The sequence below is a fragment of the Corticium candelabrum genome, chromosome 22 (assembly GCF_963422355.1).
Source record: "Corticium candelabrum chromosome 22, ooCorCand1.1, whole genome shotgun sequence".
Lineage (NCBI taxonomy): Eukaryota > Metazoa > Porifera > Homoscleromorpha > Homosclerophorida > Plakinidae > Corticium > Corticium candelabrum.
In genome coordinates this window covers 3534969-3550038 of record NC_085106.1, presented here as the reverse complement: position 1 = coordinate 3550038, position 15070 = coordinate 3534969, and the positions used below count along the sequence as shown (strand labels likewise).

At 39.1% G+C, this 15070-nt stretch overlaps 1 protein-coding gene across 1 annotated transcript; it reads right to left on the bottom strand.

Moving 5' to 3' along the window:
* Positions 1 to 1266: 1266 nt before the first annotated feature.
* LOC134197507 (protein sidekick-2-like) lies at positions 1267 to 14836 on the bottom strand. The gene is made up of 17 exons (XM_062666842.1): positions 14768 to 14836; positions 14413 to 14700; positions 12804 to 13079; positions 12308 to 12574; positions 11827 to 12108; positions 10956 to 11252; positions 9635 to 9934; positions 8121 to 8200; positions 7289 to 7523; positions 7100 to 7215; positions 6013 to 6211; positions 4127 to 4411; positions 3943 to 4071; positions 3171 to 3332; positions 2981 to 3115; positions 2015 to 2054; positions 1267 to 1940 (listed from the first exon to the last, which is right to left on the bottom strand). The coding sequence occupies exons 2-17, from the start codon at positions 14540 to 14542 to the stop codon at positions 1502 to 1504; spliced, it is 3372 nt and encodes a 1123-aa protein (XP_062522826.1). The 5' UTR covers positions 14543 to 14700; positions 14768 to 14836; the 3' UTR covers positions 1267 to 1501.
* Between the last annotated feature and the right edge of the window lie 234 nt (positions 14837 to 15070).

The following is a 15070-nucleotide window of genomic DNA, read 5'->3' as shown; positions in this document are numbered from 1 at the left end:
CTTGCATACTTTGCAGCAGCAAGTATTTTAGATGTCTGCAGTGACTCACAGGGAAATACGTCCATCGCGGTTTTTGATGGGATTTTGATGGAATTATCTATACCGTTGAGGGTTACACAGGGGAAATATGTCTGGTTCTAGAAAATCCATTGTCATCTCACAGTTGCGACCTTTACAATGATGTAGCTTGCAGCTATACGGACATGTACTGCACAGCGCAGTCTAGGTACACCTAGTCGGTAGGGCCTACTAGACATGTACCTATCGATATCGCTACTTTTTGCTTGCATTTAGAGATCTACCATTTTATCGCCGTGTAGCTTCGTAAACCAGCACTTTGCAGCAGCAAGTATTGTAGATGTTTGCAGTGACTGTAGCTATAACTACTGCAATTGCCTATAGCTAATAGAAACATGTTACTTCCGCATGATAAGAACTGGTCATTTTCCTTCAAAACTGCACAATATTCTTCCCGCACAACATTCTTCTTTTACCGGGTACCATATATTACTAATACTAGATGAGATCCCTCGGCCACATCACTATATATCTACAGACGAACGCCAGCACAAAGTGAAGTACAGAGCACCGGCCACAAGGAAGGAGTCCCGAGGAGTCGTAGGACACCAGATGCTATTTGAAAGTAGCCAAGGTCACGTGCTAATTAATTAAGATTAATTAAGGAGCGGAAACGAGTGGCAGTTTAATTGTGAGCACACTGAGAACAAACATTCAAAGTGGCTGCATCTATGGAGCATTTCCTTTATATTAGATTATAAGCCAACAAATCTCACCTTCATGCCAAAGCATGCCTTGGACGTCAAGCATACCAACCTATAAATCTCCAAGAAACATTCGAGCTTCTAATACAGTAATCCACTCTCTGCAGATGTGTCACAAACAGCAGCTCTAGTCGACTAGCTAAACATGATGCTACAGTACCGATTTGCACGATCTGAATTGATTCTCTTCTGCTTCAATTCACAATGCCTCTTACATACATAAAGAGAAAGAAGTCTGGGTCTTTAGTCATTTCTGCCATTCCACTGATGATCTCCAGACCAAAACATTTATATATATATATATATATATATATATATTTTTTTTTTTTTTTTTTTTTTTTTTTTTTTTTTTTTTTTTTTTTTAGTTTATTCAAATATAAATAATAGCTACCCCTCCACTATATATATATATATATATATATATATATATATATATATATATACATATATATCAAACAAGCAAACAATTTAGTAATAATGAACAGCTACAAAACCGAATTTCTTTATTAACTTGGCACATTACTGAAAGTCCCAGCAGTACTAACAACTATGGAAACGTAGTAAAAACCTATCTAAGAAATTGTATGATATAACAACTACTGTAAACGTAAAGAGATCTAACTAAACAAATAATTATCGTCAAACTTGGTATTAAGTTGTTGTCTGTTGATGTATTCAACAGTTACCATTGTATCTCGGGTACAAAACAATACTCCATATCAAACAAATGTGGACACTGATGACGGTTCATCTTCTCCACTCAATGATCCTCCAACTGTAGCTCTGGTAGTCGAAGCTTCCCTAGATGAGACTCCTTCATTTGACGCTTCATCGGCTAAAGCCAGCATACGCCTAAGTGTGGCAAAGCGAGGCTCTTCAGGAATCTCACTGTATTCATTCCCAATTGCTTCAGCTTTGTCGACATCCGATGAAGACACAGTACATGTATGTGACTCGGCACAAGAAGTGTCGTGCTGCTCGATCCACGTCTGCTCGTAAGGGTTGCAATTGTGGCTATAGGCTGGTGGACCGAGTGCCGACAAATTATCAGAACTACTGAGTAGTGACTCCGGGTGGCTGGACTTCAGTGCGGCTAATCTAACACTTGGAGACAATGGGAGGACCCCATTTGAAGTACTTCGGCTAGCAGGTGGGAATCTACGATTAAAAACAAAACAAATTCCAAAGTTTGGAATGTTGTTAATGTAGCCACTGACTATAATGCTACATACCTTTCCTCTATAGCATCCATTTCACTATTTGCTCTATTCACTACAAATAACAAAAACAAAATCAAAAATTTACAAAAATATATGCGAATGACAAACACACGATCAAAATTAATCAATTACAAGTGATTACAGTTGACTTTGTCAAATCAGGAAGCATGTGTATGCCCACTGTCCCAAAGTGGCTGTCCTTATCCAGGAGACCAATAATTACGGTAATTAAATGATACGAAGACACAAATGTCATCTAATTTCACCAGGACCTTCACTTTGGTTGCCAAAGGCAAGTTGTTCTTGTTACAGCTTGTCCCAAAATCTGTTCATCTAATGCTGTCACCGACTTCATCAACAATTGTAAAAGAAATCTGTTGCCGACAAGCCCTCCTGATTATCCAACAATCCTGATTAATGTTTTAATTAATTAATTTAACTAACCAAGTCACAACGACGCAAAGTCCACCGTACTGGCACTGTAATACATATGTCTCGAGTACACACCATTTGACCAGTCACAACGACATACCGCACCAAAGTAAACACAATCATCAGCTCGATCATTTGTACAACATTCAATTTCTGGCTTATCGTACAACAAAATTAATCCACCAAAGGCACATAGTTGTGACTAATACAGGGCTCAAAAAAAATTGGTCCGACTAAAAAGCTTACAAAAATTTTAAGTCAGCAAATTAGTCCAGGATGTCAAGTTGATATCAATCATGGGGTTTGGTGTTACTGCCATATTATTATAAAAATCGGAAAAATCCACCCGCTGAGCAAATAGAAACGACTTGTTGCACACATACACAAAGAACACTAGCTCATGCACTCCCCGTTTACTAATCCGGATTATGACCAGTTAACTTATCAACTTATGCTGCTGGTTTAGTTAACTCAAACAGCAATCCATAGTACACTCCATGGTAACAACAAATTAACAGAGAGTAACACACTATCACAATTCTGTACCTTTGTATGAAATTCTGCGTCGTCTGCAGCACACCGCAATCCCTATTATCACAGCAACAAGTGCTAATCCTCCAATGCTGGCTACAGCTGGCAGAAACCACGCCGCATCATAAATTTCATCTCCTGACGTAAACCCTGCACGAGAAAGTAAAATATCAAACAAGAACTAACGATGACAGCCTCGACGAACCGCTGGTTTCTTGTGCTACAGTCGGACTTCCAAACCCTTCTGCATTTCTAGCTGCTACGCGATACTCATACTCCACAGCACCACCATGAAAAAGATCCGCTGGTAGCACAACCTCATTATCCATCAACGAAATCTCTCCACTGTACGGTAGCCATTCAGGTTCTGCACAGTTTGAGAACAAACACGTCACACAAAGCTACACGACTGAAATGTGTGGTGTGTGTGTGCGTGTGTGTGTGTGTGTGTGTGTGTGTGTGTGTGTGTGTGTGTGTGTGTGTGTGTGTGTGTGTGTGTGTGTGTGTGTGTGTGTGTGTGTGTGTGTTTCAAGTCACAGTGATGGCAAGCTATGACATAATTTCCTTGAGCAAGAAGCTCACACACAGTTGCCTCTCTCGACTCAGGAGTATAAATGAGTACATGGTCGTTGAGTGGCAAAGGCCCCCAACTGCGACAAAGTCCTTCAGCAACTGGAGTCCTGGTGGGACTTTGGGGTGCCCACACCACAGTTGGCATCGCAGTTGGTGCTCCTGCGAATACCTGGCCAGGCTCTAGGAGATTGCTTAGCACGGTCCATAGCTCCTGCGTAGTGCATAAGAAACAAGCCAACTGGCTGGGGGCATAACCGTAACGAACGGCAGCTCCTTATCCATTTGCTACTTTGCATATGTTGCATTTGTGTTTGTCTGTGCCTGTCTCGTGTGTGTGTGTGTGTGTGTGTGTGTGTGTGTGTGTGTGTGTGTGTGTGTGTGTGTGCGTGTGTGTGTAGACATACGAGATTTTTCCCTGTACTCGACCTTAAACCCAACGATGTCGCCACTGCCATCTGCATATGGTGCCCAACTGATTGTTGGTCGGTTGTCCACAATGCTGACACGAACACTCGTCGGAGGACCAGGAAGTCCTAACAACAAATACACCTTATGACCTTAAGAACCCTGTCCCTGCAGCTTGCACACCTTCTCCAAACACAATGCTCTTTGTCCATATAACGCCATGTCCAGCTGACGATTTAGCTTGTATGCTAATGTTGTACATCGTATCCGACTCAATGCCTTTCAAGATGACCTTTAGTGTGTCCTTTCCAACCAGCACTGTCTCGCCCACACTATTGCCTACTCGAGTGTAGGTAATGAGGTAGTTTGTTATCGCACTGTTATGTCGCTTAGGTGGCTGCCACTGAACTGTGAGTTGTCCGTTAGCAATGTCGTGAGCAAACACAACATCAGTCACTACATCGGGTGCTAATAAATCAATAATACATATCATTATAGTGATAGCAGAGTTTGTATGACTAAACATAAAATTGTAAGCAACCAAGTAGAATATTAATTATGGCAGTAAAACCACACGTTTCAGATAGAAAGAAAATATGTAGACTGACATATAGATAAGTAGGCATCTGGGGTACAGTGGTGGGAAGTACCAACAGTCACGTCTTCTAGATAAGTAGACGGTTGGTGGTACCTATAGCATGCTCATTCTGTCTCCATTCTGCACTAGAAGCTTATAGAAGCACAGACTAAGTTGGCCTTGAACTCCACACCATGTGACACTCAATTTGGCACAGACACACAGACATACAGACAGATAGAGACATACAGATAGACAGGCAGACAGACAGACAGACAGACAGACAGACAGACAGTCAGACAATCATAGTGACTTTGTTTTAGCGACTCATATTGGATTGAGATGTCCCAGCCAGCCATATCGCAGTCTGTGAGTGTGGAAAGCCAATGGATAGTGATGGCTATCATTTGCTTACCTGTAAAACAGGAGATGCATGGTCCTATGTGGACCCATGAATCAGTGGCCAATGCTTGGAGTGAATACCTTCGTCAACTTTGTTACTCATCACAGAGAGCCTAGAGATCACTACTACAACAGCAATAACAGGCTCAATATTTTGGCATTTGACTCGATCTGTATCTGGTTGTGATCTCGAGTTAGACATCTCATTAGCTCATCCGTGGAATGGAGATGTCTTATTTCAAGCTGCTCAAGAGGATGATACAGCAGCTTTAAAACGAGAACATTCCAAGGCCAAATATACAGTGCCGAGTTTGATGTGGGGGGAACCAAACAAACTGTCTTTCATTAGTTATGGAACACTTTGAGCATTGGGGACATATGGCAGAGCAATAACTTCATCATCTATCTCAACTCTCCACAGACAATAATGGAAGGAACAACTGTAGCCAATTCAAGACATATTGGAGACGCTATTTCTCTATTACACTACAGCATTGCAATGCTAGCATAATTAGACCTAAAATAGAAAGACTAGCATCATTTGCACGACATTAGTTTGTAGTGCATGACAATCCTGGGTCACTAGATATTTCTGTTAGCTTATTCCCATGTTTAGTTCAATTTTATGAAAATATATATTATTGAGACAGACAGACAGACAGACAAACAGACAGACAGACGGAGAGACAGAGAGACGGACAGACGAACAGATTTAACAGACAGACAAACAGACAGACAGACATATAGACAGACAGACAGATCACATGATCCCTTTTACCCAATTAGCAGTTTAAATATATATATTGTATTTAGTTGTTAGTTGTTTTCTCTTGCTTTTATTGTCATAGAACAAACGTAGTTAGCCATTTGCTATTGTATCCTAATTCAAATATGAAAAATATATGTATTGACAGACAGACAGACAGACAGACAGACAGACAAACAGACAAACAAACAGACAGACAGACAGAGAGACAAGCAACACCAGTCTATAAAAAAACAAGCAGAAACTAAAAGACAAAAACAAGATTAAATGAATGCACAAACAAACAAAAAGCAACACCCTATATAACACTGAGCTCCAACACACCTGCTTCTGCTGTTGTCCCTCGCATAAGCAGACTCACTGGACTATTGCCCGCGTTGTTATAAGCCACCATAACCAGATTGTAAACAGTGTTCGGTTCCAAGTCATTTAGAATAGCTGTGGTAACTTGTGTGCTGAAACTGTCCCATTCAAGTCGATTATCAGGAATGTCAAGTTGTTTTTCATTCGGCCAATACCATACCTAGACACCCAAGCCAATGGTAGTACAGTTTTCACTGCAATAACCAAAATGCAAGAAACATGCAAATAAATTCGAGTTTATTAACACAGTTGGACAATATGACAGCAAATCAATATCACACAAACTCAATAAGCAATTAAATAAATAATTTTATAATGTAAATTTAAATTTATATATTTTATAAAATATAATACAAATATAATATAATACATCCATAAAAATAAAGTTGTAAAATACTGTTATCTGTAGAATTTGATTTTAAATTGACAAAAGACCAATACGAACTCTTAACAAACACTGGATGTCTATTTGGCAAAGTACACACACTAATCTTGTTCTGTTGCAATTGCTGAGTTATAGACAGGATGAAGACAACATGCATGCATAAGATTTGTTTACTAAAACTCCAACAAGAACTTAAATGCCTAAATAAGTGCCAGGTTGCTTATTGAATCAAATAAATCTATAGGCTATATTGTGCCTGATGAAGTGTTCTAAATCATTAATGCTTATTCAGATAGAAGCAGTTATTAGTTTAGTTTAGTTAAATGAAGAACATCTTTGGTTGACAGTAATATAATAGACTCCACCACGCAAGCACGCATACATGCACATGTATGTACACGTGCACACACACACACACACACACACACACACACACACACACACACACACACACACACACACACACACACACACACACACACACACACACACAATTCCAGCATAATTTACTGTTCAAGAAAAATCATTGACACTTTCATATGATAATTAACATTATTGCTATTTCTCACGACAGTCTTGGTTTTGCATACAAAAGGCCATTTAAACATTAGCAAACCTAATGCGGGTATAATTCCAATTCCTACATACAACAATATACGCCACCTTAAATCCACGTAGAATGCCGTTGTGATAGTTCACAGCTGGAGGTATGAATTCCACTTGTAAAGAAGTAGCACCAAGCACATCCACTCTTGTGATCTTCGGTGGATCAGATGGAACTGTCATGACACAACACAATAAGCACGCAGATAGTCAAGTAACATAATAAAGAATATTCAATTACTGTATTACCTGATTCTCCAGTCTGTGCAATATACTGTTTACTCCAAGGTCCGACGCCTTCACTGTTCACAACACGAATTCTTAAAGAGTACGTGGTGTAAACGTCTAACGAAGTCAGAGACAAATTGAGGCTCGAATTGGTCGCAATGACGCGAATCCACGTATCAGATCGAGATGCATTGTTTCGTCTATATTCTACATGATACTCAACAACCGGACCATTGACTCCAGGAACATGCGTTTCCTAAAGAAAAGAAGAAACACACTACAGGGACTGACAAGAAATTGCTGTTGTACATATGGCTAGCATAGCAAGTGTGTGTGTGTGTGTGTGTGTGTGTGTGTGTGTGTGTGTGTGTGTGTGTGTGTGTGTGTGTGTGTGTGTGTGTGTGTGTGTGTGTGTGTGTGTGTGTGTGTGCGTATGTGTGTGTGTGTGTGTGTGTGTGTGTGTGTGTGTGTGTGTGTGTGTGTGTGTGTGTGTGTGTGTGTGTGTGTGTGACTGTGTGTGTGTGTGTGTGTGTGTGTGTGTGTGTCTGTGTGTGTGTGTGTGTATGTGTCTGTGTGTGTGTCTGTGTGTGTGAACAAGTGATATGATGGACAAACAACACGCATTAGGTACGTACATCTAGAGTTTGGTAAGTGTACAATAATCAACCATTAGATAAAATATGAGAGCAAACAAACAGACGTACACAAGAATAGTAAAGCGTGTGTGTACAAGAGTTCATGCAATGTGTTGATGTAGTCAGATAAAGGCATGACCCAACAAGTTGACTATTCATGTCATCGTGCAATACGCATAAATCGTTTTGCATCGTTATGACCGCAATAGTACACTCACTTCCCACGTGACAACAAGAGAATTATCACGATTTTCCAAATCAGCCACCGCTTGTAAGTTTGAAGGAGGTAATGATGGTCCTACATACAACAGACAAAATCGTAGAAATGCATAGTTAAACAACATTAATTAATTGAATAGTAGAAACATTACAACTATTGTCAGTTTCATTCTAACTATTTGTCATGTATTTTGTGTTATCAAATAATAATCAAAAAATTAAATAAGTTTTAGTATTAGGCCACACCAAAAAATTGTCTGATTGGGGTAACCCACCCGTCCATATTTGGAGGGCCGCTGAGTTTTTTAATTCTTCGTGTGTCTGGCAACTGTAGTCTTCATGAGGTAGTGCAGGAACTTGGATTCGAATCGAGTGGACAATGTACTCAGTGTGCGAACTGCTAGGCTCGGCCTCCCAGACCCGTGTACATAGTGTCGATTCAAAATCGTCCAACTACAGGCACTACCTCCAAACAAGACGCTGAGTTAGATAATGATTAAAAAAATAAAAATAATAAAAAAACTCTGCCCGTCCGCCTGTCTTTTTCCGCTGCAAGTTACCCCAATCAGAGTTTTTGGTGCGGCCTTATTTAATTAATATTGTTATCATATATTATTATTATGTCGTCATGACCCTCCCAGTTGGGTAAATGGGGTCTTTACCCTCAACTGAGCACCCACCAACCACGTAGGTAAGTCCCAGAGAGGTACATGTTTCCGTATAATCCATGTGGCACTAGTAACTGGTTTATCATTATTGATTGCATGCGCTACGGGGATTTCGCCAGCTCTGAACAGCACGCCCAGTAAATATCAATGACTACCAGGAAAGCACTGATCCTCATTACCAACGATCTCCATGCCAAATCACAGAAACTTCCCATTGACAGAAACAAGTCTACTCTGACAGACATAGCCAAATAGAGAGTGAGAAAGAACCAACAAACTTGTTTCATTATATTGCTATCGCCACCTGGGATTGAACCCAGGCCATCATGGTCAAAGAACCAGAACTCTAACCACTAGGCTATATTAATATTAATATCACACTCAAACTTTCCTAATCCGGACCTCCAAAATCCGGACACCCTCCCTAGACTGGACACTTTTCCCAGCGCATATCAGGTCTTGGGTCAGCACTTTGGCAAGAAACTCCCCGTATAAACACTCAATTCTCAAGCTGTCTTGACGATATCACCTGTCATTGCGTAGGAGAATGCATACGTAACGTATGTAACTGTAGTACAAACCACACATGTATGTTACAGTGTAGTACAAGAGTGTGCTGTACACACATACTGTATGCAAAACTGGTACAAAATTCACCGAACCAATTATATATATATATATATATATATATATATATATATATATATATATATATATATATATATATATACACACACACACATACATATATATATATAATTTTTCTATACATAAAACATACATTTATAAATATTTAATTAATTTTTATTATATTATTATCGTAAATTATTGCTTGTCCAACTTACTGTCTGGCAACGTCTGTACTAAGACGGATGGTAGACTAGGGCTGCTCTCATCCACATCATTGCGAGCCACAACTCTAAACTGATAGCTAACATACGGGTAGAGTCCACTGATACGAGCAGTAGTCTCGTCCGTTTGTGTTGGACTTCGAACGAAGCTGCTGCTCAATGACGAGTTATACTCAACAAAGTACACGATCTGATTCTTCGTGTTGCCTTGAAATAGCGGCGCATGCCACTCTACGGCAGCAGCCGTTGATTCAACATTAAAAACTTTGACACTCACCGGTGGACTTGGACGCTCTAAAACAACACACGATAGAATATTAAACAGAAAGAAAAACACACAATGAAAACAAGCAACACAAGTACTTATGCCCACAATTATGTCACTAACTACGGCTCGACTATGCCTTCCAACTTCCTGGCACAAAGACTGCAGTAAGTGCATGCCATTCTGTCTAGAAATTTGAGACTATGGCTATATCTGTCTCATACACTAATCAGCGAACAACCATGTAGATGACTAATGCAGTGATCCAGAAATGCTTCCAATGTTTACACAATCAGTTGGTGCTCGGAATGCAAATGCTACCAAATTATTCAACCATCATTGTTGTGTTCAGTATGCCATAAAATGCTACAATCGTCGATAGACAACTTGTCTTTCTAATAAAAGAAATACTGTATTTCTGTGATTAGTGACCTGGGGTTACTATTTTTCAATTATCTCAGAGCATCATGGGTTATTATTTGAGTGTTGAGTTTACTATTGTTTAACCATCCTGAACAGGTTACGCTTCTATTGACAAATGTTCTGTCTGTCTATGTTATACTTCTGAGTAACAGCTTGAATGAACGTTAATTGTGTTGGCTTCCAAAACAGCCACCCACTTCTCTTCAATTGTGAACAACCTCCTCTTCACAGCTGCCGTATTTCGAACGACTTCGGTGACCACATGCCTTGCCTCGCAGCTCCAAGACTGTGTTGAACAGATGAAAGTGTGCAGACATTCGTTCAGAATGCTGATGCTTATAGTGACTCATGAGCTACTATTTGAGCATGGGTTACTACTTGCAAAAATACGGTAGTTTGGCAATCCTATTTCATGCAGCTCTCAAACACAAGTGGACTATATATCGGCACTCCATATCACTTCATTCACAGCCACAAAACATGTCTAAATGTTGTGTGTGTGTGTGTGTGTGTGTGTGTGTGTGTGTGTGTGTGTGTGTGTGTGTGTGTGTGTGTGTGTGTGTGTGTGTGTGTGTAGTGGACGTTTAGTAAACAATGTTTATCAACTCCTGTATGCGTACTCCTCACCTTGTACTGCCAATTCAATAATCCGATGTATCACATTCACATATTGTCCTCGTGCCGTGATGCGAGTTCTCACATCACATCTGTATTCTCCACCATCGGCTACCGTCACGTTGGAAATTACTAAAGTGTGGCCAGTAACAGCGTATTTTGTAGACATAGAGCCGACCAGATTTCCCAACCTAGTCCACTGCACCGTCACAAATACTCGATTATCATACTGCACTTCACAACTTAGAGAAGCCGGCTCTCCTACACGACCATACACCTTCTTCACATTGTCCTTAATAATAGTTTGACCTAATACAAAGCAGAATTATGTTAATGCAAGTAATTAATTACATAAATAATTACAAATAAAAAATTTAGAAAACATCAAATTTTACTAATTTTAATATTTTAAATTTTAATGTTTTCATATAAAATAACTTAATAATATTTAAAAGTTAACATTTTTTTTAAAATTATAAAATTAAATTTAAACATATCTCTAAAATAGAAATACTTATAAAAACATAGATATTTATAAATATTTAAATTATTAAAATTTAAAGACATTATAAAATTAAATATAAAAATCTCTACAAAATATAAATAATTATAAAATTAAATTAAACAAATCTATAAAATGTAAATATTTATAAAATTAAAATTAAAAATATTAAAATTGCTAAATTTACTATATATAATTAAATTTAAAAGCTATTATAAAATATTTATTTTACATTAAATTGTTAAATTTCAAACATTATTAAGTTATTTGTAATAGTAGTAAAATTGCTAAACGTTAAATTCATAAATCAAACTTAAAAATATTTATGAAACATAAATAAATAATTAAATAAACAATCACAAATGAAATAGGCAAGCTTACTATACACTTTTACAACTGTTGATTGATCGATGCTGCCTTTCTTGTTGGTTGCAATGCAAGTGTATTTCCCTCCCGTAGAAACTTTCACGTTTTGGATGACCAGACTTCCCGTCTGTAGGATTCGAAGATGGGAGTTTTGTACTAGAGATTGACCATGGAACAGCCAACTGTAAGTCGGAGGTGGAGATGCAGCTGCTGTGCAGCAAAGAGTCAATTGTGAAGCTTGGAAGGCGATCACCGTCGATTGTAGCAAGCAATCAGTAGTAAACGATGGAGAAAACGCTGTCAAGAGAAAACGTTACGCGATTATTACCAGATCGTACCAAATGTATTAGTTTAGTATGTACAATTGCTCATCTGTTTGTGAGTGTGTGTGTGTGAGTGTGTGTGTGTGTGTGTGTGTGTGTGTGTGTGTGTGTGTGTGTGTGTGTGTGTGTGTGTGTGTGTGTGTGTGTGTGCGTATGTGTAACCACAAACTTACATTGTACAACAACAGCAGCACTCGCAAGTACACTTCCAGCCTTGTTACTTGAAATGCACTGGTAAGCTCCACTGTCACTCTCTCGAACAGCCGTCAACGTAAGCATATGAGCTGACCCCACTCTACTTGTCATTCCAGTAAACAACACACCATTTCTTCTCCAATTCACGTTGGGTGATGGAACACCAGACGTGTTACACACAAGAACAACATTTCCGCCAACAGTCGTCATTACATCTTGCGGACCATTGTGAATAACAGGAGGCACTAAACAACAGTACAATGAATAACAATACAATCTACCAACAGCAGTGTGTGTGTGTGTGTGTGTGTGTGTGTGTGTGTGTGTGTGTGTGTGTGTGTGTGTGTGATGTGTGTGTGTCTATGTGTGTGTCTGTGTGTGCATGTGTGTTTGTGTGCATGTATGTGTGTGTGCACGCACACGCGCACGTATGTGTGGGGTGTGTGTGATTTACATAACATAAATAGCTCTTACCTAACACAGTCAGTTTGGCTGATTTGGTCATTAACCCATACACACACGTGTATACACCTTCATCAGCCTTCCCTGCATTAGCAATTCGCAACTTCCGTCCATTCTCTGCTGTACTGACTCGTGGTCTTGATAGTGAGCTGGATCCATCCTTCTTCCACTGTACAGCTTGTATAAATTTGTCAACAACAATACACTGAAAAACAGCATTCGACCCCACAACAACTTCAGTATCTGCAGGTTCATAAAGAACATTTGGTGTCTGTGTAACAGAAGTTCCTAAAATTCAAAGATGACTCAATGATCTTGCAACAAATCAAATAAAACACACAACACTCAACTCCAGTACTGTAATAACATATATTAACATATTGATGATTTCAAAAGACTTTTACAATTATTATTTGTCAGAAAACTTTCAAGAAATTATTACACTCAAGTCAACTATATCGATCCACATAGTGTAGCTATCTGCAGAAGCATCCAGCTGACTGTTTGTAATGTCAAATGACAAGACTTCAGTTGTGCTCATTCACTCATGCATATAAAGCAAACATAGCAATGAACATAAAGGTCTAGTATAATCCATATTAAGTGCCGATTTACACAGAAGCCTTGGCATTGCATGAAAATATTACACTACTAGTAGTTGGACAGTGCCCTGCATTGCAAAATGTATCATAGATAAAAGTTCAAATATATGTGATTGATTGACAGACAGACGGACGGACAGAGAGAGACAGACAAAAAGATAAACACAATATTAAGGTAAAATACCCAAAGACAAGTGCACACAACAAACCAGTGATTTTCCTACAATGCATTTGATGCGTCCTGGGACGCATTTGAGGAAATTGGGATGCAGATTTCAGACTGCGGGCACATCCTGTGATGTTCATTCTTGTCTACTAGGAAGGACCACTAAACTGCTAAACCCTGGCTGCATGTGCAACCAGGCACTCGTTAACCCACTGATTAAAATAAGAGCTGCTCTACTATAGGTCAAAGATTTTAGCTGTTGGTCAGTCTATCCTACAAGATAATTGGATAATGACCATCGCTCCACCCACTGCATTAGAATATTCCTTTGATAAGCAAAGTTTATCCTTTGGTTTCCTTTGCAGGAATGGCTTATGATAATCTAATAAACTTAAATAAATAACTAATAAATGAGAGCCGGATATACTATAATCATACTACTGGTGACGACAAATAAACAGATGTAGTACATGTAAACAAATGAAAAACCAGAACGCAAATGCCTACAGCAGGAACTCAACAGTACACATACTGTGTACTTAAATTTAGTGTTTTGTGAGCTGAAAGGTTAGGGTTAGCACAACGCACCACCAACTCTGGCCACGCCTTTAAAGAGGGGCTAAATATGCACAATAGATGAGGACGCATGTTTTGAAGACACCTAGGAAAATCACTGACAAACATACAGAAACAAAGTTAAACAACCAACCAACTAACTCATCACAAAGTAAAGACAAAGACACAGTATTCCTAACAAATACACTTCGAAATACAGTTATATTAAGTTAAACAGCAATTAAAATCAGCATCACACAACTAACAATACAATATAAACTATAATAAATATACATACCCGAGACGGTCAAAAAATAACTAACTGATTTCTTCTTTTTCAACAATTTGTTCTCAACGACACATTGATATGCTGCAGCAGAACCAGAATTGATTGGTGATATCACCAAGTCCCCATCAAGTGTGAACATTTGTCTTCTTGATGAATCAAAATCAATACTAAGACCATTTCTAGTCCAATAAATTGATGCTTCAGGTACACTAGGTGGTGCATTACAGGGCAAAACAGCATAACTTCCTGTAGAAGCTGCAACCACAGGATTAGCAATAGAAGAAAAGTCTCCCAGACCTGAATATAAATCGACTGATCATGCAACCAGTTGCAAGTCATTTGTCTATATTGATCAAGAGATTACTTGCTAGTGCCAGCGACGCTTCCACACTTGCCACAGAGCCAACCGAACTGTTTGCAAAACATCGATAGACCGCAGCATCACCAGCCACAACTGCAACAAACTGCAAAGTGCCGTTGTTGTGGCTCACAACGCGACTGTCACTCTTGATAATCTGAGAAGACTTCGTCCACCAGTAGTTGAGCGGTCGATGTCCAGAAGCAGAGCAGTGAAACGAAGCAGTCTGTCCTACAATTGCCACGACATCTAGCGGCAAGACAGCAAACGAGGGCGCTGAAACTATAAAAGCAACGCCGTGTAACAAAC

Excerpts from the sequence above, each read along its gene's own strand:
- LOC134197507 (XM_062666842.1), bottom strand. The coding sequence starts at position 14,542 with ATGTTCACACTTGATGGGGACTTGGTGATATCACCAATCAATTCTGGT. Across the intron at positions 7,216-7,288 it reads TGCACAGACTGGAGAATCAG|TTCCATCTGATCCACCGAAG; the intron begins GTAATACAGTAA and ends GTGTCATGACAG. Across the intron at positions 2,055-2,980 it reads ACGCAGAATTTCATACAAAG|TGAATAGAGCAAATAGTGAA; the intron begins GTACAGAATTGT and ends TGTTATTTGTAG.